Here is a 26,965-nt window from a genome sequence, read left to right as displayed (position 1 = left end):
CACAGACTCTCGTAGAGGTGGCTGTGTGTAAACAGTGAGCTCCGCAGTTGAGCTTCTAGAGGCTGTGCTCGTGGCTGTTCTTTCAAAGGGTTCGCTCTCACCTGAGGTTGATGCTGCCTCGGCCTGAGCACTGGCCATCAATCTATTCTGGATTTCTCGGCCTTCGTCACTGCTAAGACCCGGCGCCCGCGTCTCCCGGGCATGCACAAAAAAATGATGTTCAAACCGTTGCAGAAAACATTACTGATTATTTCTGGATTTCTTTGTAGTGAAGCAAAAGACAAAGTGATCACGCCAGGGGTCGAACCTGGAATCTCTTGATTCGTAGTCAAGCGCCTTGCCATTGGGCCACGCAACCATTGATGTATGGACGAGCCCGCTAAGGCGTTATACCCTTGTTTTTTTGCACCATCTACAGATACTCGATATTCTGTCTGACCGATTCTTCGAGGCCAACAAAGCCATTCTGACCAAAATTCTTCTTCAAGATCTCCTCGGCACGAGCTCTAGGCAAGACCTTGCTCAGATCCTTGCTATTATCTTTGAGGTCTTCGGGAACCTTTGCATCAGGGCGAGCCTTGCGCATGGCGGCAAGGAGCGAGTTCCAGTTGTAAGGTTCGGCGAAGGCAAAGACGCGTTCGTTTGTGATGTCGGCGTCAATCAAAGCGGCAATGTGCAGGAGTGCGGTGTCGCGGACATTGACAAACCATTCTGCACGAGTCAGTATACACAAAGGTGGGTGGATGAGCGAGATGGCATACGAGGTGGGATTTGTTCGAGCTGAGGAGCAAAGCCCTTGGTGAAGATATCTCTGACCCATCCGGCAGTGCTTGCGTCCTGGCTCTTGTCGAGAATGGGACCAAAGTTTGCATTGGGCAGAATGGTGTTGCACTCAAAGTGAGGATTGTTTTCCTTGACATATTTCCAAACAGCCTGTTCTCCTTGAGTCTTGCTTGCGCCATAGACATTCCAAGCTCTGTCGGCCTCGGTGTAGGGTGGATCGGCCCAAGCCTTGTCAATGGCGAGCTGGTTCCACGAGTTCTCGTCGATGTTGAACTCTTTATCCGGCACGGGATTGGTGGCAGCAGTAGAGGACGAGGTGAAGACGAATCGCCTGACCGAGGGTTCTTTGTCGGCAGCCTCAAGAGTGTGTGTGACGCCAGCAATAACACTGGGAATGACATCGTTGGGGTTTTTGGAGAAGGAGATGTTGGAAGCGACATGAACAACTCCCTGGCAGCCTGTAGAGAGTCAGTTCTGTAGTGCAGCAAGGCACGAGATGGTCAATACCCTTGACGGCGTCATCGAAAGCTCCCTTGACCTCCATGGCAGGCACGACGACAAGGTCGAGATTGCCTTTACCATACTTGTTGTTAAAATAGTCTTGGACCCATTTGCCCTTTGCTTCGGTTCTTACGGTGCCACGGACCTTGTAGCCCAAGCGGATGAGCTGATCAACGATGTGGGAAGCGATGAAGCCATTGGCGCCAGTGACCAAGATGGTCGAGCCTTTCTCAATTGCAGGCATGGTGTGTAGTGGGCATGTGAAGATGGAAAGGATGTGGAGTAAGAGCAGCAGGGAATGACGGGATATAAGGAGAGCTATAAGGATTATCAATCACTTAGCCTATAGGGCAGAGGGTCATGCATTTCTAAGCAGCGATTGAAGGCAGGAGCTGTCCCACCAAGTAAACAGCTATAACACAACGGCGAGTTGAATTATCTTGTTAACTCTGCCGGGAGTCTCGAGCACGTAAGAGTCGTGCACACGGAGGAACTAGATCAAATATGAGAAGCGAGCGGGCAGCATACAAGGCCTCCAACGTGATGCTGGACGGTGGTTTAACGAGATGAAAGGAAGCACTGGATGATGACAGATGGACGGTTGAATGGGGAAATGCCGACGGCGTCAATCGGGCCGCAGGACCCCCCGCGTCTTGGGTGACGGCGCATAGCCCATCTGGGACGTTGAATGATGAGCAGGAGCAGGAGCCTGAGCCAGCGATCGCTTCCAACATTATCAAATTCTAACTCCTTGGGCATGGACACTGGACGTGCGTCTGTCTCGGTAGACAACAACTCGACCTGATCATGTTGTCATTCTCGACATACAACCTCTTTGTCGTAGATGCCGTGCCTTGTCCAGCCGCCGCCGACGCTGCTGTGCCATAACACGACGACCTTGCGACATGTCCACCATGGCATCCAACAGCGACCGCGCTTCGACCACCAGCTCGGCATATGCTGATTCGGGGAAATATCCATCCTGGGCCAGAAATAGCGATGCTGGCAGCCGAAGAGGAAAAGACAAGGAAGACGCCAACAACCTGACCATCTCGCGTCGTCGAGGTCGCAAGTCGGGAGGCTTCTTGATGGGCAATCTCTTTCAGCCTAGAGACAGCGAGGACGACAAGCCGGACTCACCGTTCAAGCAATCACCGCGAAAGCCCTCGCGACTCAGCCAGAATGTTTCTAGTCCGCCCGATAATGCCGACACAGCATCTTCGGCACCGCAAGCTTCTCTGGACCCAACCCAGCTGGTGCAAATGGCCCTCAGTCTGAGCGAAGGTCGACGCCGTCATGTCAGTGCTAACTTACAAGTCCCTGCTACTTCGACCGACAAGCGTCGAGTGCGTTCTAGTGGTGCTCCTGTCGTACATGTCTCTCCAGGCTCTCCTATGGGCAATGACCTCCTGCAACCCAATTCTCCCGGCGATTCTGGTTACCGCGCCTCCACCGAAGACGACGCTAGCTTCACCGCTGGAGATGAAATCACCTATGAATTCTCTCAAGCAACCCTCCACCGCGCCGAACGAGCACGCAAGTTTTTTGAGCTGTCCTCCGAGTACAGGCGCTTGTTGACAACACTTCCGCCTCTGAAGCCTGCCGTCTCTGCTTCGTCTCCTCGCTCTGGGGCCAGTCAGCAAGAGTTGGGAAGAGAGTACAATCCGCTGCAACTCCTGCGCAACCGCAAAGCCCGCCATCGCGAGCAACGTCCTCTTGATCCGCCAGTTGAAGCCTACGACAATCCATCCAAAGTCAAGAGCTATATCGACGAGATAGAACATGAAGCCAACGACCCCACCTACCGCTCCACCTTAGACACATCTCTCCTACCAAGTTTTCGCCGCCCCAGCCGCGGCCAGGATGATGCGCCTAACCAAGTTACTCGTTCGCACAAACGTACCGACACAGCTGCGACAAGAATCACACCCTCCGAAACTGGCTGGTCTTTTGGGCCTGCCGAGTTGTTGGCCGACGCTGTCTGGCTGCTACAACCTGCAAACAGAGCATGCATAGAGAACAGGCACGGTCACAGAGTATTCCCCCACCAACCTCGTTCGAGCTTCGAGAGCACGAGAAGCGGCAGGAGAAGTGGCGACAGCAGACCTTCCCTGACGCGTACCAACACTTGGGGCAGTACTGTAAAGAGTGATGATGAGACCGATCGAGGTCGCATAAGATCAAAATTCCTCTCTTTGCGACATGTTGACAACTCTGCTCGCAAACACTTGTTCAGGAATAGATCGCGCTCAAGCAGCATGTCCAGCGCTACTTCGGCGCGTCCCTCGAATCGTAAGAAGCAAATTCTGGGCCCGGGAGATGCTCCTGATCTTGACAACACTGGTCCATTGGAGCGTCAGATGAAGAAATTGATCGAAAAGGAGACTTTGGGCATTGAAGAAGATTCATCTGAGCTGATTTCGCCGGACAAGTGGGATAGAGGAAACGAACAGTCAAACGGAAAGACAAGCGCATCGCCAACTCTGGCTGATAGTCCGTCTGTAAACAATCACAAGCGAAACGATTCATCTAAGACCGATGAACCTGGCACGCACGACGATCGCGCTCGCTCCTCTTTCGATGACTCTACAGCTCCTAGTTCTCCAATTCTCGCCAATCACATCCCCTCATTTGGTATGAGTCTGTCGCCTCCTACGAGTCGTCAAAGTTCGCCAGAGAGGAGATTTGGTCTCTTCAAGACCAGCAGGAATGCTTCTGACGACAAAGTCCACCGCACGGATTTTGCTACCAATAGCCTAGCCAGTCTTGCCAACTCTCGTCATGTCAGCGACAATGTTGATCCGTCTCGCTCTAGCATCGACTCCCTACGTCCTCCAGCTCAAGGAATCAAACGTCACAAAACTTCAAACAGCATAACCAGTACATTATTGAGTCCAGGTCGCCGTATGTCCAAGGATGTTGGTGTTGGTCGGTTCTTCAAGGGTGGCCTCATCGGAGACTTGGTCCGCTCGGATAGTTCTCGTCAGAATGAGAAGTCTCGCAAGAAGGATCAACAGATCACCTCTGAAATGACTGACTCTGGCGCGGAGACTGACGAACAAGACGAGAATCGGCCACGTAAAATGCCATCTGTGCCCAGGTCGAATTCCATACTTGTTGGAGCTACTCCAAAACAGAAGGAAAAGGAGCGGCAGAAGTTAAATAATTCGAATCTGCCATCCTTCAAACCGGTCAATCGTATCGCGCAAAGCGATGTAGAGGACGACCACATTACCCGACAAAGCAAATTACACAGAGAGGAGAGCAGATCCTCCAGATTCGATAAATTGGCCCCTCCTCGTATCAATCTGCCTCGAGATGACTCCCCTTCGGTGTCACCAACCAGGAGAACACCCTTCTCACGTAACTCTAGCGACGGCGGCTATCACAGCGAACACGATATGTTGGGTCCCTTGCGCAAGGTCCGTGACCCGGGTGCTTTCGAAGTAAACCTACCAGCACACGAAGACGCATCCCGATCACGACACGAGTCGCCATCGAAACGTCATTGGAGCATCTCAGACCGTCATGGTGCCGAAAGTCAAGAAGCAGAGTCGATGGTGGTAACTTCTCTTGACATCGCCCGAATTCGGGCTCTCTACCTTAGCAGCGGCATTAAAGCTCATGAGATTGTCCATCGTGTCAACAGTGTCGCAGATCCGCCTTCGGAGTTTTTTGTTGCCGCAGCAAGGACGTCAAACCAAGGTGTTCATCCCGTGTGCGTTAAGGAAGAGTTCACAGTCGCTGCACGCATGCTCCACAAGACAATCAAAGATCAGACAACATCGCTCTCTAAGCAACTTTCATCTTTTCGCCAGAACGAACTTCCAGGTTTGCACGATAGGCTCGCAGACTTGCGCATCAAAGTAGACGAGAAGTTTACACCTCTTGTACATTCTACCGCCGACGAAGCAGACGCTTTCACCGTGGCGCTTACCACACAACACACTTTGGCTGTTAAACAAGTCAATGATGCCATCGATACCGTGCTCCGACGCCGCAGAAGAAATTTGATCTTCCTGCAGAAAGCCACTTTTACGGTGCTGGAATGGATTGTGCTAGGATTGTTATGGGGAGTATGGTTCGTGGTCATCATAATTCGCTTCTTCAGAGGCATATTCTCTGGCATTATTGGCGGGGTCAGGTGGATGCTTTTGCTATAGAGTCGCTGACCATGCCTTTCTGACGGGTCTCTCTTGCCCTTCCCTCCTTCCTTACATCTTTTAGAATGGAAGGAAGTGCTTTCTATTTACTTTTTCCCTTTCAAGCCTATTCTGGTTTCCTTTTGTCCCATTACATTCTTCTACTTCTTCTTCTCAGAAAATAGCAGTACTTGATTATCTTACCCTACCTTTTGACCATATTCGTTGAGATTTCACTCATGAATCTCTAGGTTATGCTCTTGCCTCGGAATTTAAACCATGATAAAGGGTTTCTTAACTCTAATCGATCGAAGTTGGTTAGTCTTTGCGGCTCAAAAGCTGTGGATGCTGTAACTGGAAAAAGACAACTTTCCATTGAGGAAAGGACGATGCCATACACTCAGGAGCAGCCATGACAGGACCACCGACGCTGCTCCGGGAAATTTCTGTCTCGTCATCTTCTGATTGTCAACAACGTGGCGCAAGAACAATGCTTGGTGACGACAGATCCATGCCCAATAACATCCTTGTCCATCAGAGTGTTACGAGAAACGCAACATCCGCTGGGAAAGCGCCTTAACCGCAGTTGCCGCAGAATCCAGTGTGGCAGATCCACATTGTTGCATCACTCCCAACTCAAGAATGTATCCTTGTGACTGGTTGAAAGTGCCCAAAAATCTCAGTAGAGATGACGTCTCGCGGCAACCTGGCGCAAGCGGCATGAACATGTATCGCACCATTCAGAATATCACAATACAAAAGCTGACTGGCCTCGCCAGGTAGGATATCCCAGTCTATTTTTCAGAGAATCGTCAGTCAGACCCACTGCACTCTCCTTCCACTTCCACTGTCAGTACCCATTAATCGAGCTTCAGACCCCGAACACAATGCCTCTTGTCAAGATCGATGTTTACAAAGGTGTCCGGTCCCCAGCGGAGCTACAAGTGCTCGCAGACACGATCCACGAAGCTTTGATGCACGCTTTCTCTGCTCCGCTCAAGGACAGGTTCCAGGCAAGTTTGTTCTTAAGCTATGATATTTGTGAAAATCCATCGACTGACGTGATCACAACAGGTCATCACACAACACGAGCCAGGGGAACTCATCATCCAGGACAATGGATTGGGATTCCAACGAACTAACAAGCTCGTTCTCATCCAAATCTTCCAACAGGGAAGAGACGTTGCGGCAAAGCAAGCTCTATACAACTCCCTTGCGATGCTTTTGGGAGAACGTTGTGGACTAGCTGGCACCGATTTGATGGTCAGTCTCTCGGAAAACAAGAAGGAGGATTGGAGTTTTGGTGATGGAAAAGCGCAGTTTTTGACCAACGAGCTGTAGTGAGAGATTGGCTGGTACCGACGGGAGCAGATCTAAAACCATTTTTCCGCTTTGATAATCTCTTTTGATTGTTTGCTTGCGTCTGGAAAGCATTACCCAAAATGCTAGAAATATTAATGCCAGAAGTCGAAGGTCGATCCGCAGTCTTCCACTTTGCTAGTTGTTGAGACTGCTTATCGTGTCCGGGTACGCACAATACTTTTGCCATGACAAGAGAGATTGGGAGAGTCCCTAGAGATTCGGGGGTACAAGAGGTAATAACAGGCTATTCTTGTTGATAGGTGTGCCTAGCTCTAACCTCCTGCGGGCGCGGCAGGTTCCATAGACTCGATCACATCCAGACTGACCTCTTTGTTCAGCAACCACCCGAATCCCTTCACAACGTCCAGACGTGCTGCTCTAGATGACTTTAGCTGAGGATACATTGAGAAGTGGACGTGGGGTACGCCGGGGTATACGTCAATTTTGGTCGTGTTTCCATGCTCTCGGAGGACAGCTTCGTATATCAAGCCATCATCGCGCAGCGGATCCATGCCACAGACCTGCAAGTACGCGGGTGGCATTCTCTGGTGAGGGCTCCGAGCATTGAAAGGAGACCAATCTGAACTGGTTATGTCTTGCTCCATTAGCGTGTCAAGAAAGTCGAGATCTTTCATGCTGAGGCCAGGTACTTCGGAGTTCTGCTCGCGTGAAACCAGAGCCGGCTTGTACTTTTCGGGCACGATAGACTCATGGAGAATGTTGGGGACGCAGATCCACATCCCACTGAGTGGTGGTGACACGTTCTCGTTGACCATCTTCTGTGCAGTTGTTGCCGTCATGCTTCCTCCCGCAGAGACTCCGCCCAGAATCCAACCAGCAGAGACATCAGCACCAAACGTAGAAGCGTTTTGACCCAGCCAGATGACGCTATCATAGACATCATTTTGAGCGATTGGAAATGGATGTTCGGGCGCCAATCGGTAAGAGAGGGTCACCACAGTGGCACCATACACTGCAGCCAGCGAACGTGCATATGGGATCTGTTGATAAGCAGTACCGATCGCCCAGCCTCCTCCAAAGATTAACGCAATGAGGGGACTTCCATCTGCTGGAGTCTCTGGAGGCGACGTAACAATGATCTCGCTTCCGTAACCATCCCTCATGAAGATAGTATGGACTGATTCTCTTGTGTTGTATGTGGGAGAATTCTCAGAAAGTTGCTTTTCCGCATCAGCGCGAGCCTTGCGCAGGTTTTTGTAATCCGCGAATGTTATTTGTGGACGTTGGTGAGTTTTCAGATACTGTCTATCTATCAGGATCGATATGCCATTGGGATATAAGGTTGCAACTGACTATTTCTAACTCTGGTGCTATCTTGCCGAGTTGTCTCTGTGGCAGAGGGTTGGCGGGATCAAGCATTATGGCGAATGTCAATAATTCAGGAAACCTGATAGTATCAAGAACCTGTGCTGCTTGGTCAGGTATTCAGAAGGTAGATATTAGACGCGTAGAATAACTCCGCCATCGTCATGATTTAAATACCTGGGAAAACACGAAATCAAAAGAAAATCTGGGCCCACGTGCTGATTTCTAACACAGATCGATTCAGATCAAGGCCCAACCGCAGATGCCGAAATTGCCGCAACAGGCGTGTATCGCTCCGAAGATGAGGCTCCATTCATGGCGGACTGGTTGCAGCAGCCCTGATAGTGTCTTACCAACGATATCCTGTACGCTGCAAAGCATTCATCAAGTTGTTTGGACTGTCCTCACATATAATTTCTGTAACAAGATTACATGAAGTATCTGTAGGTCATGTATTGATACTTTATCTATCTTTCCGCATCTCAAGAGCTTGCTGACCTACTTCTACTTCGGATGTATGCGCCATACTTGTAGAAGATGAATGGTATAGGGGCCATAAAAGCCGCCAGACAACCCAACAACGTCAGCGTCCAATGCACGCCCAGATCCTCATACATGGGGATTGAAACCACGACCATGACGCCAGCGGCTATGTATCTGGCCATCGTGGCACCGACCAAGGCACTCGCGGCATATCGCTCGAATGAATCGATCAGGTATAAGTAAGACGAAATAAAGACACACATCACGCCAAACCCAAAAACAATGCTTGAGATAAGACTAGACCAATAGCTTATGGAGTTATACGTTGTCCATGCCATCCAGAACAACGAAACTGGGAGACAAGGGGCGCCATAGATGGAAAACCAGAGACGCACTTCTTGAGGAAGCTCTGTCTGATCCCCCTTCTGTTCCTGTGCATGCCTCAATAAAGTGCTGTATTGCTTGTAGATAACGGGGGTGAAGGCGAGAGCAGAGAGGAAACCGATGTTCATAGCCAGATAGCATAAGCCTGTGCTGCCTTGAGAGAGCCCGTAGATGTCGGTGTAAATGTACTCGTAACCAGTCAGAAAGGTGAAAAGAACAATGTAGATGACAATCAAATACACGGTAAAAAGATCCACGATCGGCTCACGCAGCAACATGAGAATTGGTCGACCTATCCCGATGCGTAGTTTTCGAGATAAGGGCACGCGGTGATGTTCTATCGCCTCGTAGACTCGATCGTCGGCTGTCAGCTCCTTGACAATTTCTGCTTTCCACAAGACCAAGACTGGTGCGTACGACTCTGGCAGAAAGAGCAAGACTAGAGACAGAACCACGCCTGCCAACATCAACGTAGACCAGTCGACCCAATGCCAGTGTCCAGACTGTCCGATGTAAGCACCGACCAAAGGAGCCATGAACGGCCCCAGAAACGAAGACGCCGCATAGAATGGGAAGACGTAGGTCCTCTCGCGTTGATTCCACATGTCGGCGATACTGCCTCCAGCCGTGGTCAGCGGCGTAGAGCCAAACACTCCCGCGAGGAAGCGGAAAACCAATTGACCAGCAATCTGAGGGATCAGGGTTGATACAAGAATGCAAATCATAAACACAATGATCGTGGAGACATATATCGTGTTACGTCCATATGTCTCGGAAAGTGGTGCACTGAACAGGGACCCTATGCCGGTTCCAATGCAGTAGAGTCCAGTCGCCAACGACTCGGTCACTGTGCTGACCTTGTACTCGGATGCAGCCTGGTGGATTGCGCCTGAGTCGATTGAAGAGGCCCAGCCTACCAAGAAAGCGATCATGGTAACGATTGAAGTCGCAGACCATTTCTTTGTGGTTGACCAAGCAGTCGCCGAGAGATCTGTACGAGCATTTCGTAGATCCGAGAGATGAGCGTCGGGTTGGAGTATGGTAAATCTTGCGTCCAGCGAAGGGAACTGCTCGCCTTGACGTGACATCGAGGGGGTTTCTCGACGTTGCTGCGCTCCGTGTGCATCTTTTCTTAATTGTTGATATTGCCGATATGTTGGCCAAGTCAGAAGAATTGGTGGCATGCTCGATGTAACAGGTTCGACAGATTGTATCAGTCCTCTATAGCCCGATGAGTATGGCCACAATTTACTCGTTAGAAGCCTATATACCAGACTACATCCTGACTTTACCACATGCGCTTGCGGCGGCATTTGCGGATTCGAATTTGGAGATCTGCAAACACAAAGATTCACCTTCGCCATCCACTTCACCAGCCGCCTTCAGTCTCTTCCTTACATGCCTCGAAGGGATGGGTCGAGGATAAAGTCCATGGAACGTGACCTTGATCCAGATCAGACCTCGACGTTGTTGAGGCTGCTGCGGCATCGGCGGCTATTGCGCTTCGGAACGGCTTTTTTTACTTGTCTTCATTCACCATTCCCTCTCGCGACACAACATGCGAAAAAAAGAGGTTCGATGCCCTAAGTATGACGCAAGAATGGCATGCGTCGACTCAACGAGGTTGTCCCAGCCTCATTTGTACAGATTAGATGGATGTGTCTGCGTATCTGATGGTCCTCTTGCGAATCTCCTATCTCGTGCCAGGACCGCTTATATGGCACAACATCGTACTCGCGGGTCTGAATGTATCCACAGAAACGTCGAATATGCTTTGGTATGCCAATTGTAAATGGTAATGAGCTTGTTTTGGACGCTTGGTGTGTCCTTCAATGCTTGCTGAAAAGTGTCGTCGGAATAATTGGGCCACAAGGTTTGTCCATGTATTCTATGACGTGGGAAGGGCAGACCAGTAGGAATCGAGTGGCTCAATGTCAAGTGCTCGATGAGGACAGGCAACAGGAGAAGAAGGATGTCATGTTAGACGCATCTGAACTCGGTCCGAACTTTGAAGCGAGTGGCCCAAACCCTACCCACAAACCACACCTTGCAATCAGACTTGACGACCTCGTGCGAAAGCAACCTTCTAACTTGATCGGACATTTGCAAGATGAATACTCAGTCAAAGCGCAAACGAGCGAAACTTGCGTGTGCACCATGCAAAAGCCGAAAGCGCAGATGTGACGGTCAGTCGCCTTGTACTACTTGTACAGAGTTCGAATACGACTGTTATTATGAGCATCATCCTAGAAAGAAGAATGGAGCCATGGCGCAGACTACTATGGTTCCATCCCCTCAATCACCCGCTGCTATGCTAGCAGCCAGTGTCGACGATGTGCGGCCCGAGAGAAATTCTATCTTTGATGGTCCCGCGTCTCACTTACAGTCCATTGAGGCCAATTCCGGAGCCGCATTTACACGGAGCCTCGGTCTCAGGATGGATTCGATGGAGGCTCCTCGTCTACACATGTTTGCCTGGAATCTCGGACTCAGGGACGAACCCATAAAGACGTCTTCGTTTCGAGGTTCCATTGTCGACATTCTATCAAGCCAAGAAATGTCAGAGCTGGCGTCAGTCTATTTCGCTGAAGTCCATCCTGTCTATGGCTTCGTGGACCGCGTCAGTGTCGAAAGCATGATTACCTCAAGATGGACGCTTGATCTTCGTAGCGAGATTTCTGACACAATCCTTTGTGGAATCGGAGCATTAGGCTGCCTTTTCTCCCATAAAAGGAGTCATCTCGAAGCACAGCTGGTTCATATTGCACGTATGATGTTGGAGCATTCAACGAACTTCCCGAATCAGTCCGTACAACACGTTATCGGCTGGCTTTTGCGAGTCATCTATCTTCGATTGACCGCCTCACCTCATGCTACATGGATGGCGAGCTGTACGCTGATGCATACCATAGAAGCGACGCGACTCCATCTCGAACCTTCAATTGAATTTGTCCTGTCGCATCCGATCGAGGTCTGTGATCCAGAACTTAGGAGGAGACTATATACTGTGGCTTATCTGTTCAATACTTGGATTTCCTACGACAACGGGCGATCAAGAGTCGATTTGCATGGTGCTTCCTGCTCCTCCCCAACGGCTGATTCTAGCGGATGCTCCACTGACTTTCTCGACATCTGTCAGCTGTCTAAGTTTTTGGGTCCAGCGAAGATCAGGGACTCTTCGGAGTTGGAAAAGGCATTGTCCCGGGCGTATCTTCTTGCACCGACGCACCCCATGCTCAAGCTTGTGAAGTGTAACATAGTTTTATGCATCTACCGCAGACTGCGCGCTCCAGGATTCGCCATACCCACAAGAAGTCTAGAGCAGATATTGTCCGTGATAGACATGGGCCTCACGACCATCGAACAAATGATTCAGACCAAATCGCCATGGTGGCATGTTTCTAACGTGCCATTTCAAATTGTTTGTACTTTGCTTGCAATGGACACGAGCAAGTCTGTTTCACGTTTGCAGAGGAGCCTCAGAGCCTTGCATTCCGTCTATCAGACATACGGCACTAATGTCACTGAAGAGTCATACACTACTGCTCGCGTGCTGGTCCGCCTTCATCGTCGACAGAAGCAGGAAGATCTGGCCATGTTGGATGAGTGCCTGACAGATTCTGTGGAGCCGTTTATCAATCACAACGTTGGTGAAGAAACCACCCAGTTTGACGCCGGTAACTACCAATCTGAGAATGGCTGGCAGGATCTTAACAACGCGTTCCTCGCGTATTTTGATGAAGCGCACCTCGGCCATATGTACAATACAGAAGGCGCCATGCAATGACATCTACATTAGAGATCTACCGCGACACCAGATAACTTAAGAGTTCGACAGTGGACACCTCTTGGCCCGATCATCATCGAAATCGGTCATCCAGATGGTTTGATGGACAACTGTTCTTGGTTTGATTTGAAGTATGTCCATCGACCCAGAAAGACTGCTCTCAAAAGGTGATAACAGTTCTGAATCTCGACTTGCACTGGAGCATCCTTTCCATGGCGTAGTCGAACTTCTCGATGGGGTACTTTTCCACCATACAGTTGACACTCTTGTTCATGGCGAATTTGATCGCTTCTTCGGTTTCAAAAGCATAACCAGAGGACCAGCCGTGAATGGAAACACCCTTGATGACCAAGGGTATGAATTCAAATGTCGCCGTGGGAACAGCTAAGCAAAGCCGCTGGTCAGAACTAGAATTAAGAAAAAAGAAAAAGGACAGCAGATAAGGTACTTACGCGCGATGAGTATGAGTGTACCGCCAGGAGCGATACCCTGGGCAATCTTGCCAACGCTTGTACATTATCAGCTTGTGGATCTGTTACGATATCAACGAAGTCTTACAATTCGGGGTTCGGGGCTGTCATCAAGACTGCGTTGGCGCCTCCAATCTTGTTGAGAGCTTCAACGGGGTCCTCGTTGGATGTATTGATGAATCGTTGAGCACCAAGCTTAGTGGCAAGCTCACGCTTCTCCTCATGCTCTGAGATGGCAACAGTATTGTAGCCCATCTTGTGAGCATATTGAATAGCAAGGTGACCAAGACCACCCACACCACAGATGGCGACTGTGTCTCCTTGCAGGATCTTCATCTTTCTAATGCCATTGAAAGTTGTGACGCCGGCGCAAAGCAAAGGCGCGTAGTCTGCAGGGTCGACATCGTCAGGAACTCTGACCGCTGCTTCGCTTCGAAGGGTGCAATATTCGGCGACTATCACCATCAGTTATGCTTATCCTGCCTGAACAGCCACCCGATCTCAGATCACTCACGTCCGCCATCACGGCTAACACCGTTCACAAGCTCATTCTCGCACATCTGGAACATGCAACGATTGCAGGATCTGCAAGTGCCGTCATGACCACCATGCCAAGGGCCACCGGCACGATCTCCGATCTTCCACTTTTCTGCTCCCTCTCCAACGGCAATCACAGTGCCAATGACTTCATGCCCGGGGATGACTGGAAACTTGGCCCTTGGAGGTGTCAGCAATTGTATCCCTCTTACTCGAACATCTTGTCATACATGAAGTTGAACTCGCCTTCTCGAAGCGAAGCGTCCTATCAGTTGTCTTGTTAGATCGCTATGTGAAACCAAAATCCCATGAAGGCTCATCTTACACTGTGGCAGACACCGCAAGCCAGTGTCTTGATAAGAATCTCGCCTTTCTTAGGAGATGCCACAGGAACTTCTCTGAGCTCGAACTTGGCTCCTGGAGCATCTAGCACGATTGCTTTGCAGGTTTTTGGGATAGGGATTGCCATTTTTATGAATGTTAATAGTAGAAGTCTTTTGTGCGTAAGTGCCTTTGAAAATGATTGATTGTTGATGAATATCTCGAGGTCGAACACAAGAGCTTTATATAGGTTGATAGAAGGACGTCAAGGCAGAGTGACGTCGTGACAACTACATTCTATCCTGACATTCCACGTATGATGACGAGAGCTACCTTTGCGCAGCCAATTGACTGATGGTCGAGGCAATGATGTGGTAGAGATGGAACTAGACTTTTGGTGGGACAACTGGGGCGTGGACTGAAACAAGATCCGAAAGGCACAGTATAGGAAAACGGACCGTGTCGGCAGTATCTTGGTCGAACCAAAACCCGTGGAGCCCAAAGCTCGGTGCAGATTCATACAAGATGCTGATAGAGATTGTTTGTTCGAACGATTGGGTGACAAGGCTCAATCCGCAAGAACCGCACATGCCTTCTGCGGTCTTGACGGTTCTGGCGGGATCGACGGCTCTGGCGGTTTTGGCGGCTTGTGGTTGTAGAGACCTCTTTTGTGGTGCAATAACGCGTTTGCGTAATCTCAAATGGCAGCCCTGTACATGGCGCTTGTCGTATAGTCAAGCAAAGTTTGATACAAAGAGAGCTTCGAAACGGGTCTTCGAAGTGTTCGAGCAATCGTTTGTTACTTACTCTCGCACATCGAAAGGCCATACCTCTACACAATCGTCAAACCTGTGAAGCACGATGTCTGCTCATCCAATATCCTTTGCTTCTTTCCGCTGCCATTATCCTCAACTTTCCACACAGAACCTCCCAGGTCCGAAACATAGATGCAGTTGGCATCGATATCGACCTTCAATCCAATGGCTTCGTTGAAGTTCTGGGCCAAGACCTGAGGCTTCTCGGCTAGGGTACCTTGTTCAGTCAAAGCAGCCTTGTAGAGGCAATTTCCAAAAGGCACTTCGCCCCGGTCTGTCCAGTAGAGTGTATTTGTTTCGGCGATGTATTCGAGATCAATGCATTCAGGTAGCTTGTCGGCGACAAGTGAGACATCTGTACGTGTGGCGGCTGTACTGTTGTCTGGAAAGTTGATGGAAGCGCTGAAAATGCGGCCGCAGTTTCCTTTCGCAGGGCCCTTTTGAGTCCAGAAAATTTTCCCGAGGGAAGGTGCGATGGTGATGCCGATGCATTGATCCATGATATCCCCAGGAGTAGCATCGTCTTCATGAGAGTCTCTGGCTGAGTCGATGAGGACCTCGAGACCTGAGCCATCAGTATTGCAGTGCCAGATTTTGCAGCCCTCGCGATCAGCAATGTACAGTTTGTTTACAGTGGTATCAATGCTGAGTTGCTTTGGAGTGAATATCTTGCCTGGAGGCACGATGGTAGTAGGATTTGTGCCATCGAGATTGAGAGAGCATACACTGCCGTTGTTGAGGCTGGGCATACCCATGTTTGTGTAGTAAAGTTTGCCGTTGTGCGCTGCCACGCCGTCTGGCAGTGGAAGACCTTCGCTGAGGACACACCGTGCCTGATTATCGAGAGATACCTCTATCAAGCGTCCGCAGGAGATGATGTCTGCCGGTGCTTTACCAGCCAGGGGTTGACCTAGTCCCGTGTCGAGAACGATCAACTTCTTTTGTGGTGCCTGGGCAGCTAGAGGAGGCTGGGGCTTAGATGGCTGAGGGGCATATAACCCACCCTTGTCGCTCTTCATCCCTAGTTTTCCATGATCGAGGTAGTGCTCCTGCAGGAAGTCAACAGTTAATGCTGAGTTGAGGCCTCGCTCTTGGATATAGTGTTTCTCAATCAAGGCGACCGTATCAAGTCCGACACCTATAGAATAGAACAGTCAGTCTCCCTCGCTTCTCCGTGGCGGATTTTCCTCTGTCGCAATGCACAAAGGTAAACGACTTACTGTCCATCGACATGCACGGTCCAAAATTGCAGCCCAGTATCTCCATCCACGCCTTGTCGATCTGTTCAGGTGTTGAAACACCCTCGGCCATAACCATCAAGCACTCACGCTTAATGGCTGCCCAAATACTAAATAAAACTGTTAGTTTCCAAGCCCGAAATATTGATAAAGTCATACTCGCCGGTTAAATAAGAATCCAGTTGACTCCTTGACAGCGACATAAGGACTCAATCCGGCTTCCTTGTGTCTCTCTGCCAACCACTGCATCAATTCTGGGAAAGTATGGCCATCAGTCATAATCTCAACGACAAGATTCGTAGGCGGCATCATATAATGCGTATTCAAAATGCGGGTCTTGGTGTCCTGATCCACAACTTTGGCCAGCATGGCACTCGACTTGTAGGATGATGAATTGGATGCAAGAATGCAGTCTTTGGGTGCCAGCTTCTCGAGTTCGGCAAAGACATCAATCTTGAGATTGAGAATTTCAGGTACGCATTCGAATACAATCCATGCATCCTTGATTGCTACTTCCAAATCGAGTGTTGCGGAAGCCTTTCCGGGAGATCTGTAAGTAGTAGCTTTGGTTGCAAAGGTCGTTACATTATCTTTGATGTACTGCAGAGCAGCATCACATTGAGCTTGGTTCGTGTCGCGGATGACGGCATTGTAGCCTGCAGAACACCAGCAAGTTGCTGATCGTTTGTGTGAGTGTTTGGCACAATATCCGGCAGGAACGTGGGTCTGTAACCTACCTATGCGCCTTCCCAACACTCCACCACCCAGCACAACGACCTTTCTTGACTGGTAATTAACAGGAGCGGTCCATTGAGGGGGTTCGTTAATTGCAGGCATTTTTCGTGTAGAGTCAACTCGAAAGTGTCCCGGACGTAATCTTGGGCCAGAAGGACACCAGGGGCATGGCAATTTTTATGCACCGAAAAAGACAGCCCTGCAACAGTGGTGATCCATGGTCATCTCGGCTACCTACCTGCCATCAGAAGCCAAAAGTGTGGTTTTCTAGTCAGAGACCTTGTCTATCCTCGGGCCGGGAGGATAGTCGTCTTCAACAGGACATGCTGTCCATTCGACTCGGCTGCTATAGGTCCAACAGCACAAGTATAGAGGATTTTCTCTAGCATCCTGGTTTATTAAGCCATGCCACCTGTGGAGAGATGTTCAGGCCATCCGGGACGCGATCAAATGCTCGGACGTCTTGAAGGTCGGTGCTAGAGACTTCATATCAAGACTCGCTTAGCTATACGCAATCGCCAGGTCCAGAATCAAATGTCGTTGTATATCACGTAAGGCACTCTTCATGTATTAAAGAAAACTTGAACGCGTGTGAATATGAAAATTCACAAAACTATGCAGATTTCCACTAAGAAGTCACAGACTTTGGCATACTGGGAGGGCGCAAGGCCGAAAGGAAAAGAATGCTCGATATAAATGGTTTGCAGCGAGTCTTGGGAGATCGAGCAATGATTATGTATATCGGCGCTGCTATGTTGGTATGGAAAGCTAAAGTTGTTCATCATCGACCCTCAACTGGTCATGCGTGTGTAATTTCACTTCTTCCTGCGTCTGAAGCGAGTACTACTCTCTTCGTCATCCTCGTCCTCAGAAACTTCGTCTGGGCTAGGCTTTCTCTGCACTCTTTTCCTCGGCTGTGATATCTCATCCACAACACCCTTGGCTGTCCTTTTGCCTGGCTGTGTTCTTACAGATGCACTACACTTCGCTTGTCTGGCTGCATCTGCAATATCTTGGTCACGAGCCGTACCTGCAATTTCTTCAGGCAATATAGCTTCTAGACGCGAGGCTTCGGCATCTTGGGCTCGAGAGGTTGCGATACGGCGGCGGAAGCGTGCGGCGTTGTCTTCGTCTTCTGAAGAATCGTTCTGTTCACTGTCCGAGACAAGAGAGATACTCTTGTTTGTGTTGTTCGATTGGCGTTGTGAGGGCGTACCATTCACAGTGGCAGAGGAAGGCGTTCCAGTGACTTCGACATCCATACTGTCTTGTGTCTGCTGCGATCGTTTCGCCTTCTTCTGAGCGTTTTTCGAACGAGGTTCCAGAAAATAGTCGTCTTGCGCACCGTACGCCTTGGGCTCGACTTCTTCGAGGGAAACGAAAACACGAGCTCGAGTTTGTGTGTTGGCTGCGGTGCCCTGTCTGCGGAAACGTTTGAAGTTCTTGCGGCCATTCCATCGATCATCCCAGCGATCGTCGTGTCCAGCCTCGGCATCGTATCTTGAGCGAGGTGGAGGCTCACGACGAATCTCCATGACCTCAATCTGTGCTAGGTTCTGCATATCGGCCACCTCCATGCCCTCGAGTTGATTGCGGAGTTTCTCTTCATCTTCGAGACGCCTTTCCTCCTCTGCTTGTTGACGCTCTGCCAGTATGGCTCGTACATCAACTTCCTTGTCCTTGCGCTTTTTAGCTTTCTTGACTGCGGGTGCTGGCGTGGGTTCTTCAGCTGGTGCTTCGTTAGGCGATGCAGAAGCCTCGATTCCTGCATCGATACGACGTTTTTTCATCTTTGCAGCACCTTGCAACATGTCGGCCATCATGTCATGGTGTGTTTCTTCTTCCACTGGCGGTGGCCTCTTCCTGGTTGAACGTTGGGTGTGCTGGCTTGGTGCTGGATGAGAACTCTCGACGTGCTCATCCTCGTCCATAAAGTCTGGTGAGGGAGCTCGGCTCGCTTGGTATGAAGGAGGCTGCGAGGGAGATGGAGAACGGTATTTTGGCAAGTCGTTGATATCGATCTCGTCAAAGCCTTTGAACTTTGTTTGCGTCAGAGGTCTGCGTCCGCGACGTCTGCCTGTCGTTGCTACCTCCTGCTGAGAGGCTGCGGAGGTGCCATCCTCTGGAGTTGCAGATGGGATTTCTGTAGCGACCCTGTTCGATTGTCGACGCACAGAAGGAGATTGTGATGGTGGGTGGATTGATGATGGCTGTGTTCCATTATGCATGACTATGTCCTCTGCTGGTTGGACAACTTCGGCAGGTCTCTTCAACTTGGAAGCATCGGCATCAAGGATGACTTCCAGCAATTCATTCTGCTCGATGCTGCTTTGACCCAGAGAAGAATCAACTTGATCATAGAACCAAGGCCTCTCTTGTTTGTAGCCACCAATACGGACCAAGATTATGCCACCTTTTGTCTTTGGTTGTTGGCCGAGATTGAAGGCTTTGTCCGATTTCTTGCCAGCAACTTCTCGAACATAGCTCAACAGGTCTTGAGGGTCTGGATTCTCGTTGTCAACAGGATGGCACAAAGCCTTTCCGCCGCCACCGGTGATGGTGGGCATGAGGTTGGCGTGCTGTCCAGGATCGCTGAATATAAAAGTGTACTGCGAGAAGATTTCGGAACGAGCTGGGTTGGGAAGAAAATCGGGCGACTTGTCTGGGCGAGGGTTTGGCTCGTTTGCGGGTGGAGGGGAGTAGGGTTCTTCGCTCGGCCAATTTGCTTTGAAGTCTTGTTCGAGAGCATCGAGTGATACGAGTTGGATTTGGTCGACATAATCGTCAGTGACAATGTAGCGAGCATTGACAAGAGCTTGGAGAGTGGTGGGGGTGTTGCGCTTCTTTGCGACGAGATGAGTGGTGAATTGAGCAATGTAATCAACAATGCACTTGATTCCTAGAGGCTCGAGGATGTGACGTTGGTCTACGAGTGGATCTTCGAGTTGACGATAGGCGCGAGGGAGCGAGGGAAAGGAAAAGACGATGGGTTGCCATTTGATATGGAAGTGGTGTTCGTAATTGCCCAACTTGATCTTGTTGTCGTTCCTGTCCAGATGTTTCGCGGTACCTTTTTCCAGGCGGTCGCTGTTGAGCCAGGAGCCAACCTTTGAATTGTCGATGAGTTGCAGCTTTGTCTTTGCGTGGAGGTGCTTGCTCTCTCCAGGCTCGACTTTGGCGACGTCGACAGTCAAGTGTTTGCGAGAGACGGACGAGTTTTCGATGTATCGCATACCTTTTTGACATCAGTGAGAATTCGGGACTGAGCACGGCAGCCATGTTGGACGTACGCTGGCCTGGCTCTGGCTTGGATGTGCGGCCGAGAACCAGCTTGGTGCCTGGTCGCAGCCAGATGCGCTTGTCTGTAGAGAGTCAGTGGTCATGTTTTCTTTATTTTGTGGGTTGAGCATACTCTCGAACAAGTCGCCATCACACTCCAGGAACCACATGTTGGCCGGTCGAGCGCATCGAAAGAAAAGAGAGAAAATGTTCACATGGAAGGCGATGGTTGTTTCTGGGAAGACGCGACTGCCTGGCCGAGGCTGCTGCTGTTTCGCGCCCGCGACATGTCCGTGCCCAAACTGCTTCTCGTCAATCGTCAAGTCCCTTGGCCTTTCCACTTAATCAATTAATCCTCCTGCGCCACCGACCAACCAACAAAGAGTGCTCGATCCATCATCATCATCATCATCATCATCATCATCATCATCATCCACTCTTCCACATACGCTGCCTGCACAATATGTACACAACACCATTGGAATGCCGTTTCATGCATCAACAAGTCGCCTGCATCCTTAGTGTCAGTCGAGTGTTAATCACTACTCCGCTTCGTCTCTTCAATTACTGTACCAATCCTGCGCCAAGGATTCTTGAACCATCACTACTGTATCTATATTGCCTCCATGCACTACATCGCCTCCATGTCTCGTTGTGGACTTCTGCCCAAGCCTGCAAAGCGTTGATCGGTAAGCTGCATCATGCTGCCATCAAGTATAAATCCTTCCGATCGTCAGTGAATGGTTTTTCTAGCCTTTTCAACACACCTTGAATACCAATCCGCTATCATGGTCTTGACAATTCCAGAAATTCTTGCTTTTCTTGCTTTTATCTTACTTCTTATGAAGGCACTGACCATAGGCCGCCGCCATAAACACTACCCTCCCGGACCACCCACCTTGCCTATACTTGGCAACATCCACCAGGTCCATCCATCTGTACCCACTTCGTGCGAGAACGTATACTTAGCCTCATTCAGATGCCCAAGAGAGATGCACACCTTCAGTTCCAGAAATGGGCCTACAAGTACGGTCCCATCTATAGTCTGATGCTTGGCACCAGAGTCCTTATAGTTCTGTCCAGCGATCAAGCAGTCAAAGATCTCCTCGACAAACGCAGTGCAATTTACTCCGCACGTGAAGACATGTACGTCGGCCAGACGCTCTGCAGCGGAGGCTTGCGTTTCCTGATGATGGTCGGTTCTCCCAGTCTTCCTAAAAGTACTATACTAAACTTTTGAAGGAATATGGGCCAACATGGCGCTACTTTCGCAAAATGTGCTACATATTACTGAATGTTAATGTTGCTAAGACTTATGTCCCTTACCAGCTCCTGGAGAATAAGCAAATGCTGTACGAAATGCTCGTGTCTCCAGACCGTTGTCTGCAGAACATTCGTCGTTATTCAAATGCTTTAACAACAACCATGGTCTTTGGCTGGCGGACTCCTACTTATGAAGATGATGCTATGAAGCAACTCTACGAAGGCTTCTCTGAATTTGTGCAGATCAACCAGACTGGAACGGCTGCACTACTCGATTCCTTTCCTCTTTTGCGGAAGCTTCCGGACCGGATGTTTCCTCTGCAAGCGAGAGCGAAGGAGGCATTCAAGAAAGAAAGACAGCTCTATGTCGGTCATTGGCTCACAGCGAAGAAGGCGATGGAAGCTGGTACCATCCAACCTTGCTTCTGCGTCGGCATGGCACAAGCTCAGCGAGAAGCAGGCTTCTCAGACGATCAAGCAGCTTACATTACAGGAACTCTACTAGAGGCTGGTAGTGATACTACTGCAAGCACGCTTTATGCTTTTGTGCAGGCCATGCTGCTCTTTCCTGCAGTCCAAAAGAAGGCGCAGGAAGAGATCGATCGTGTTGTCGGCAAAGATCGTCTGCCGACAATGGAAGATGAGCCCAGTTTGCAGTATATCCGAGGCTGTGTGAAGGAAAGTCTTCGATGGATGCCGACAACAATTCTTGGCGCAGTTCCACATGCTGTGATCCGAGATGATACTTATATGGGCTACAAGATACCGAAAGGCGCAGGTGTAATGAACAATGTATGGGCGATCCATATGGATTCTAACCGCTCTCCTGAACCACGACGCTTTGATCCAGACAGATTCAAGGACGACTTCCTGAATTGTGCGGATTCAGCAACGCAGCCAGATGCTTCGAAAAGAGATGCGTTCACTTTCGGAGCAGGCAGAAGGATCTGTCAAGGTATGCATGTCGCTGAGCGTAGCCTCTTCCTTGGCATATCTAGAATGTTGTGGGCGTTTGACATCAAACCTGTCATTGATTCCGCTACAGGAGAGGCGATTTTGCCTGATCCTGACAAATTGACGCAAGGCATCTTGGTAATGCCTGAAGAGTACAAGGTCAAAATTACACCCAGGGATGAAATCAGAGCAGACCTCATCAGGAAGGAATGGCAAGAAGCAGAAGAATTGCTTGATCCCGTAACCAAGCAGTGGAAGCAGACGCCAGAAGGTATGGTGTTGCCGAGCTTGTAGCTAGTAACAACTAGACCACAGCTCATGGTATGGAGACAAATGTCCGCATTTGGACACACCTGTGCATTCTGGCAGCTTGATATATCATGTGTACGTTGCATGAAGAGTGATCGCTTAAGATCAAGCTGCCTACCAGTATACAACTTCACAACGTGAGTCGTAACTCGCGTGCTCCACCATGACAACATTGGCTTGGCAGCACGTCTTGCACAAGACGTCGGCAACTCACCACTCAACCACAACCACTAAAGTCTAGATAGCCAAACATGACTCTTGAACCAAGCTTCGTACCGATCACTGTTCGGGGCCGCTATCTCTGGAGGGGAGATGAAAGAGTAAGTCTAGCTCATCCATGAAGCTTGGATCAACCTCCCTAATTACGAACAAGTTCTTCGTTCGAGGAGTTGTCTATTACCCGAAAGACAATCGGCACAACCCCATCTTCAATGATCCTATAGCAGACGACTGTATATCCATGCTAGAACAGAATGTTGTACTGTTCAAGGAACTTGGAATCAACACCTTGTATATATGTTTGTCGTCTACAAGCAACAAAATGAGCATCACTAAAACGACCAGACTCTGTCGACAACACGAAGCAGCACGACAAAGCCATGAAGTTGCTCCAAGAAGCGGGAATTTATGTTGTGGTGGTGAGCAAGCCGCTGGTTTATGGGAACAGAGCTGGACTGACATAACAACAAACAGGGCGTCTCGACTCCATCTTGCTGCATCAACCGATCCGATCCTTACGAGTCATACAACACTGCTAACGTCTCTTATTTTCTCAAAACGGCGGGTGTCATGGCTGGTTATGCAAACACCCTGGGCATTGTCGCAACCTATCACATGGCTGGTTTTCGTGATTCGCTTCACGCATTCCCTGTATTAAAAGCTGTCATTCGGGATCTCAAGAGATTCCTACTTGCCAGCCACAAGAGCAAGGGAACACGAGTACTTCCTGTAGGCTATTCGCAACCAACTGCTGTACACATCAAGCGTTCAGAGTTCCTGGAGTATCTGTACCTCGGCGACCAAGAAAGCGCGATCGACTTCCTAGCGGCAAGTTACCGTTTGAAACGTGTTGCAGGTTCTAGGATGCTGACTACTCACAGCTACCGAACTATGGATGGGCGGGGATAAAATCGAACATGCAAATGTCTGGCTGGAACGCTCTCGTAAGTTTGTCCTGCCTCCCCGTGTGCTCAAGTCTGTGGCTCCAATTGTACTCCGTCTATGGCAAGGAGCAAATTTCACACCGAAGAAAGGCACGATCATTCTGAGACGCAGAAATGTGTCCACAGAGAGTCGATTAGTTGTCTTCTCTCGGTGGCAACTGTCCTGTTTCCTGGTGGTGTTGTACATTTCTACAGCTGTACACGTCGAGTCAGCATACGGAGAGATGCAATCCAAGAAGCAGGCATGAAGTGAATTAACCATCTAGCAGATCGATCGATATGAGAATTTCGCCATTCCTGCGTTCCTTTCGGAGTATGGTGTGAACACATACCAACCTCGGCAATTTTTAGAAACCTCAGCACTCTACTCTGACCCCATGACCAGAGTGTTTTCTGGCGGCTGTGTATACGATTTTACGGACACGCCTAACAACTTCGGCCTAGTAGCAATGCCGGGTGCAGATAAAGAAAGGTGGTTCCAGAACTTCAGAGGCAACGAGAAAAAGGTTAACGAGGTACGACAAACCGACCAGGGCAATCTCTACATTTATCACGACTTCGTCAATTACAAAAAAGCCCTTGCTGAACCCACTGGTTACGACCCGAGTTGGGACATTATGGAGAGCCAGGCAGTGGAAAGACATAACATTGACACGACCCAAATGACCTGGCCATGGGACCCCCGGTATCAAATGCCTGCTACATGCATAGATTGGGATAGTATCGAGGAGGTTGTGAGGCGTTAGCAGGGGATTGGTTCACACCACACCTCATGGAACTCCAGGACTCAAACTCAAGAACTCATCTACTACTTGACCTCGAACCTCGGGAAGATCAAGACGGCTCGATTGGTATATCAAATTGCAACACTGAAGTTTCACGAAGCATTGCCAAGTCCGTCCGACTGTTTTTGTGCCGAAGGACTCTCGGACGTAACAACAGGCGCCAGGCGAATCACAAACAAGAGATGCTCACACAAAAAGGGCCATAGTTAACGACGACGAGTCACGCTGACAACTTTATGTGCTTACGTGCGGAGTGCAGTCGACCTTGGTCGATTTTGGAAGGTAGCTTTCTTCACAGGCCCCGAAGAAGGTCGGGCGCCCTGTACATCACCGCACATCTTTCCCTTATAGATTGACACCTTCACGAAAGCAGCAAATCAGAAAATAGAGATTAGTCCGAGGCAAGTCGCCAAAGGTATAAAAACGCCACATTGCGGAGGAGGCGTGGATCCCGTCCATGAAGCTTAACCGTTAAGCTTCACCACTCTCCATGTTTATGTCGATCCCCTTTACCCTACTCCACAGACCGAGGCATGGCGCCGCATGGCTGGCGAACAGTACAACCGGGTGATGCTTGATTGGTCAGTGGTGATGGTTAGTAGACCGCTTCGCTGCATGCTCACGCTGAGTGCTGCAGATCAACAAGGCAAACCTCCTCTTTCCCCAATGATCAGCAATACACCTTCCTTACGCCATCAATATGACCCGGAGATTCAGACCATCCCCGCAAAGCATACTGTGGTCACGCCCAGAAATGTGAGACTTGGCTGAAGTGCCAAAGGGCTATATAAACAGCATCAAAATCGCACGATGAATCCTTCTTCTCCTCAAGTCAATCTTCAAACATCACAATCATCACTATGAAGAACATCGCTATTGCCTCTCTCTTTGTTGCTTCGGCATCAGCCTTCCCTTGGGTTGTTGACCAGCCTGGCGTTGACAGCTCTCTGCTTGGACGCAAGGTCAGACGTCAGCAGCCTGGCGGATACCAAAATGGTGGTGCTGCCACTTGCCCTTTCAACTCAGACCACAAGGGTGCTGCACCATACAACTCCAAGTACCCCTACAACGGTGCTCAGAACGGCTTACCTGGAAAGGGTGTCGGTGGCTACCAAGTGCCTGCTCCTGGTGATACCGCACACCAGTATGTGGCTCCTGGCAAGAACGACATTCGTGGCCCCTGCCCTGGTCTTAACGCAGCTGCCAACCACAACGTGAGTTCATCGATTTCTTTTCACAAGATCCTTACTGACTCTTACAGTTCCTTTCTCACGATGGTATCACTACCTTCAACGAGCTTGTAGATGCTCAGCAGAACGTTTACAACGTTGGATATGACCTGGCCACGCTTCTCGCAGCCCTTGGTCTTACCCTTACCGATGGTGATCTTGTCACCGAGAAGCTTTCCATTGGATGTGATGCCACAACCAGAACCTCGTTCAGCCCTGTGCTCACAGGATCCGAGCCTGGTCTCGACGGCCACAACAAGTTCGAAGCCGACTCATCTCTTACCAGAGACGACTACTTCCTTGCTGATGGAGACAACTACTCCTTCAACGGCACACTCTTCGGCATGATGCAAGACACTTGCCAGGGCAACTTCAACCGCGAGAACTTGTCCAAGTACCGCCTGCAGCGCCACACTCAATCACTTGAGGAGAACCCCAACTTCTTCTTTGGTCCTTTGACTCTTCTTCTCTACGGAGCTGCTTCCTTCTTGTACGAGCTTATGCCTAACGGCAACCACAACTACGCTCCTGACCTCGAGACCATCTCTTCCTTCTTCGGTGCCGAGAAGAAGGATGACGGTACCTGGGGCTTCACTGGCGGCGAGCGCATCCCCGACAACTGGACCAACCGTGTTACCCCCTACTCCAACCTCGACGTCACCACCGAGATTGTTACCATGTACCTTGAGAACCCCGTCTTGTTCGGTGGCAACACTGCCGATGGCAGCTTCGACGCCATCAACTTTGGCGCTATCAAGAACGGTACCCTTACGGCTTCAGTCAATGGCCCAGACACTGCTTGTCTGCTGTACCAGCTTGTCACTGGTCAGGTGCCTAGCTACCTCAATGGCTTGATCACTCCTACTGTTGATGCGCTTAACTTTATCTCTAGCAAGGTCGCGCCTTCCTTCAAGAACTTGGGATGTCCCATTGCTCTTACCTAAATTGGGAAGCACAAGCCTACGACAAGATGAGGGTTATGGAAAATATGAGATTAATGCTCCTGGAGGGTGTTTCTTCATGGCTCAGATTGAATACAGGACACTGGTTGTTACATATGAATGATAATGAAAGAACACTCGAACTCTTTACACTGCTT

General features: G+C 49.8%; 12 protein-coding genes across 12 annotated transcripts; 6 read left to right on the top strand and 6 right to left on the bottom strand.

Moving 5' to 3' along the window:
* Positions 1-412: 412 nt before the first annotated feature.
* M437DRAFT_74727 (NAD(P)-binding protein) lies at positions 413-1,528 on the bottom strand (the record flags this gene model as incomplete). Its single annotated transcript, XM_041026293.1, has 3 exons — positions 413-711; positions 762-1,241; positions 1,291-1,528. The coding sequence occupies 3 exons, from the start codon at positions 1,526-1,528 to the stop codon at positions 413-415; spliced, it is 1,017 nt and encodes a 338-aa protein (XP_040880496.1).
* A 661-nt stretch (positions 1,529-2,189) lies between these two features.
* On the top strand, positions 2,190-5,447 carry M437DRAFT_46764 (uncharacterized protein; the record flags this gene model as incomplete). Its single annotated transcript, XM_041021316.1, has 1 exon — positions 2,190-5,447. The coding sequence occupies one exon, from the start codon at positions 2,190-2,192 to the stop codon at positions 5,445-5,447; it is 3,258 nt and encodes a 1,085-aa protein (XP_040880495.1).
* Positions 5,448-6,313: 866 nt separating this feature from the next.
* On the top strand, positions 6,314-6,767 carry M437DRAFT_74725 (Tautomerase/MIF; the record flags this gene model as incomplete). The annotated part of the gene is made up of 2 exons (XM_041026292.1): positions 6,314-6,439; positions 6,501-6,767. The coding sequence occupies 2 exons, from the start codon at positions 6,314-6,316 to the stop codon at positions 6,765-6,767; spliced, it is 393 nt and encodes a 130-aa protein (XP_040880494.1).
* A 293-nt stretch (positions 6,768-7,060) lies between these two features.
* On the bottom strand, positions 7,061-7,912 carry M437DRAFT_46831 (alpha/beta-hydrolase; the record flags this gene model as incomplete). Its single annotated transcript, XM_041021331.1, has 1 exon — positions 7,061-7,912. One exon carries the CDS (start codon positions 7,910-7,912, stop codon positions 7,061-7,063), a length of 852 nt encoding a protein of 283 aa, XP_040880493.1.
* A 684-nt stretch (positions 7,913-8,596) lies between these two features.
* M437DRAFT_46522 (benomyl/methotrexate resistance protein) lies at positions 8,597-10,069 on the bottom strand (the record flags this gene model as incomplete). Its single annotated transcript, XM_041021286.1, has 1 exon — positions 8,597-10,069. The coding sequence occupies one exon, from the start codon at positions 10,067-10,069 to the stop codon at positions 8,597-8,599; it is 1,473 nt and encodes a 490-aa protein (XP_040880492.1).
* A 1,040-nt stretch (positions 10,070-11,109) lies between these two features.
* On the top strand, positions 11,110-12,594 carry M437DRAFT_10442 (uncharacterized protein; the record flags this gene model as incomplete). Its single annotated transcript, XM_041018567.1, has 1 exon — positions 11,110-12,594. A coding segment is annotated over one exon (1,485 nt), but the record flags the coding sequence as incomplete, so codon positions are not given.
* A 334-nt stretch (positions 12,595-12,928) lies between these two features.
* On the bottom strand, positions 12,929-14,244 carry M437DRAFT_47226 (alcohol dehydrogenase; the record flags this gene model as incomplete). The annotated part of the gene is made up of 6 exons (XM_041021413.1): positions 12,929-13,152; positions 13,221-13,276; positions 13,327-13,693; positions 13,753-13,955; positions 14,006-14,040; positions 14,101-14,244. The coding sequence occupies 6 exons, from the start codon at positions 14,242-14,244 to the stop codon at positions 12,929-12,931; spliced, it is 1,029 nt and encodes a 342-aa protein (XP_040880490.1).
* A 684-nt stretch (positions 14,245-14,928) lies between these two features.
* M437DRAFT_74720 (uncharacterized protein) lies at positions 14,929-16,986 on the bottom strand (the record flags this gene model as incomplete). The annotated part of the gene is made up of 5 exons (XM_041026291.1): positions 14,929-16,049; positions 16,132-16,259; positions 16,313-16,367; positions 16,524-16,805; positions 16,887-16,986. 5 exons carry the CDS (start codon positions 16,984-16,986, stop codon positions 14,929-14,931), a joined length of 1,686 nt encoding a protein of 561 aa, XP_040880489.1.
* Positions 16,987-17,699: 713 nt separating this feature from the next.
* M437DRAFT_74719 (uncharacterized protein) lies at positions 17,700-20,333 on the bottom strand (the record flags this gene model as incomplete). The annotated part of the gene is made up of 3 exons (XM_041026290.1): positions 17,700-20,119; positions 20,175-20,246; positions 20,297-20,333. 3 exons carry the CDS (start codon positions 20,331-20,333, stop codon positions 17,700-17,702), a joined length of 2,529 nt encoding a protein of 842 aa, XP_040880488.1.
* A 618-nt stretch (positions 20,334-20,951) lies between these two features.
* Positions 20,952-22,674, top strand: M437DRAFT_46669 (putative cytochrome P450; the record flags this gene model as incomplete). Its single annotated transcript, XM_041021306.1, has 3 exons — positions 20,952-21,089; positions 21,143-21,358; positions 21,406-22,674. 3 exons carry the CDS (start codon positions 20,952-20,954, stop codon positions 22,672-22,674), a joined length of 1,623 nt encoding a protein of 540 aa, XP_040880487.1.
* Positions 22,675-23,026: 352 nt separating this feature from the next.
* M437DRAFT_47132 (glycolipid anchored surface protein GAS1) lies at positions 23,027-24,598 on the top strand (the record flags this gene model as incomplete). Its single annotated transcript, XM_041021392.1, has 5 exons — positions 23,027-23,207; positions 23,254-23,327; positions 23,383-23,757; positions 23,790-23,852; positions 24,122-24,598. The coding sequence occupies 5 exons, from the start codon at positions 23,027-23,029 to the stop codon at positions 24,596-24,598; spliced, it is 1,170 nt and encodes a 389-aa protein (XP_040880486.1).
* Positions 24,599-25,497: 899 nt separating this feature from the next.
* On the top strand, positions 25,498-26,810 carry M437DRAFT_46920 (Cloroperoxidase; the record flags this gene model as incomplete). Its single annotated transcript, XM_041021345.1, has 2 exons — positions 25,498-25,851; positions 25,899-26,810. 2 exons carry the CDS (start codon positions 25,498-25,500, stop codon positions 26,808-26,810), a joined length of 1,266 nt encoding a protein of 421 aa, XP_040880485.1.
* Positions 26,811-26,965: the final 155 nt, after the last annotated feature.

Source organism: Aureobasidium melanogenum (genome assembly GCF_000721775.1).
Source record: "Aureobasidium melanogenum CBS 110374 unplaced genomic scaffold scaffold_8, whole genome shotgun sequence".
Lineage (NCBI taxonomy): Eukaryota > Fungi > Ascomycota > Dothideomycetes > Dothideales > Saccotheciaceae > Aureobasidium > Aureobasidium melanogenum.
Note: the sequence above shows the minus strand (reverse complement) of the source record. Positions and strands in the feature narration are given on the sequence as shown.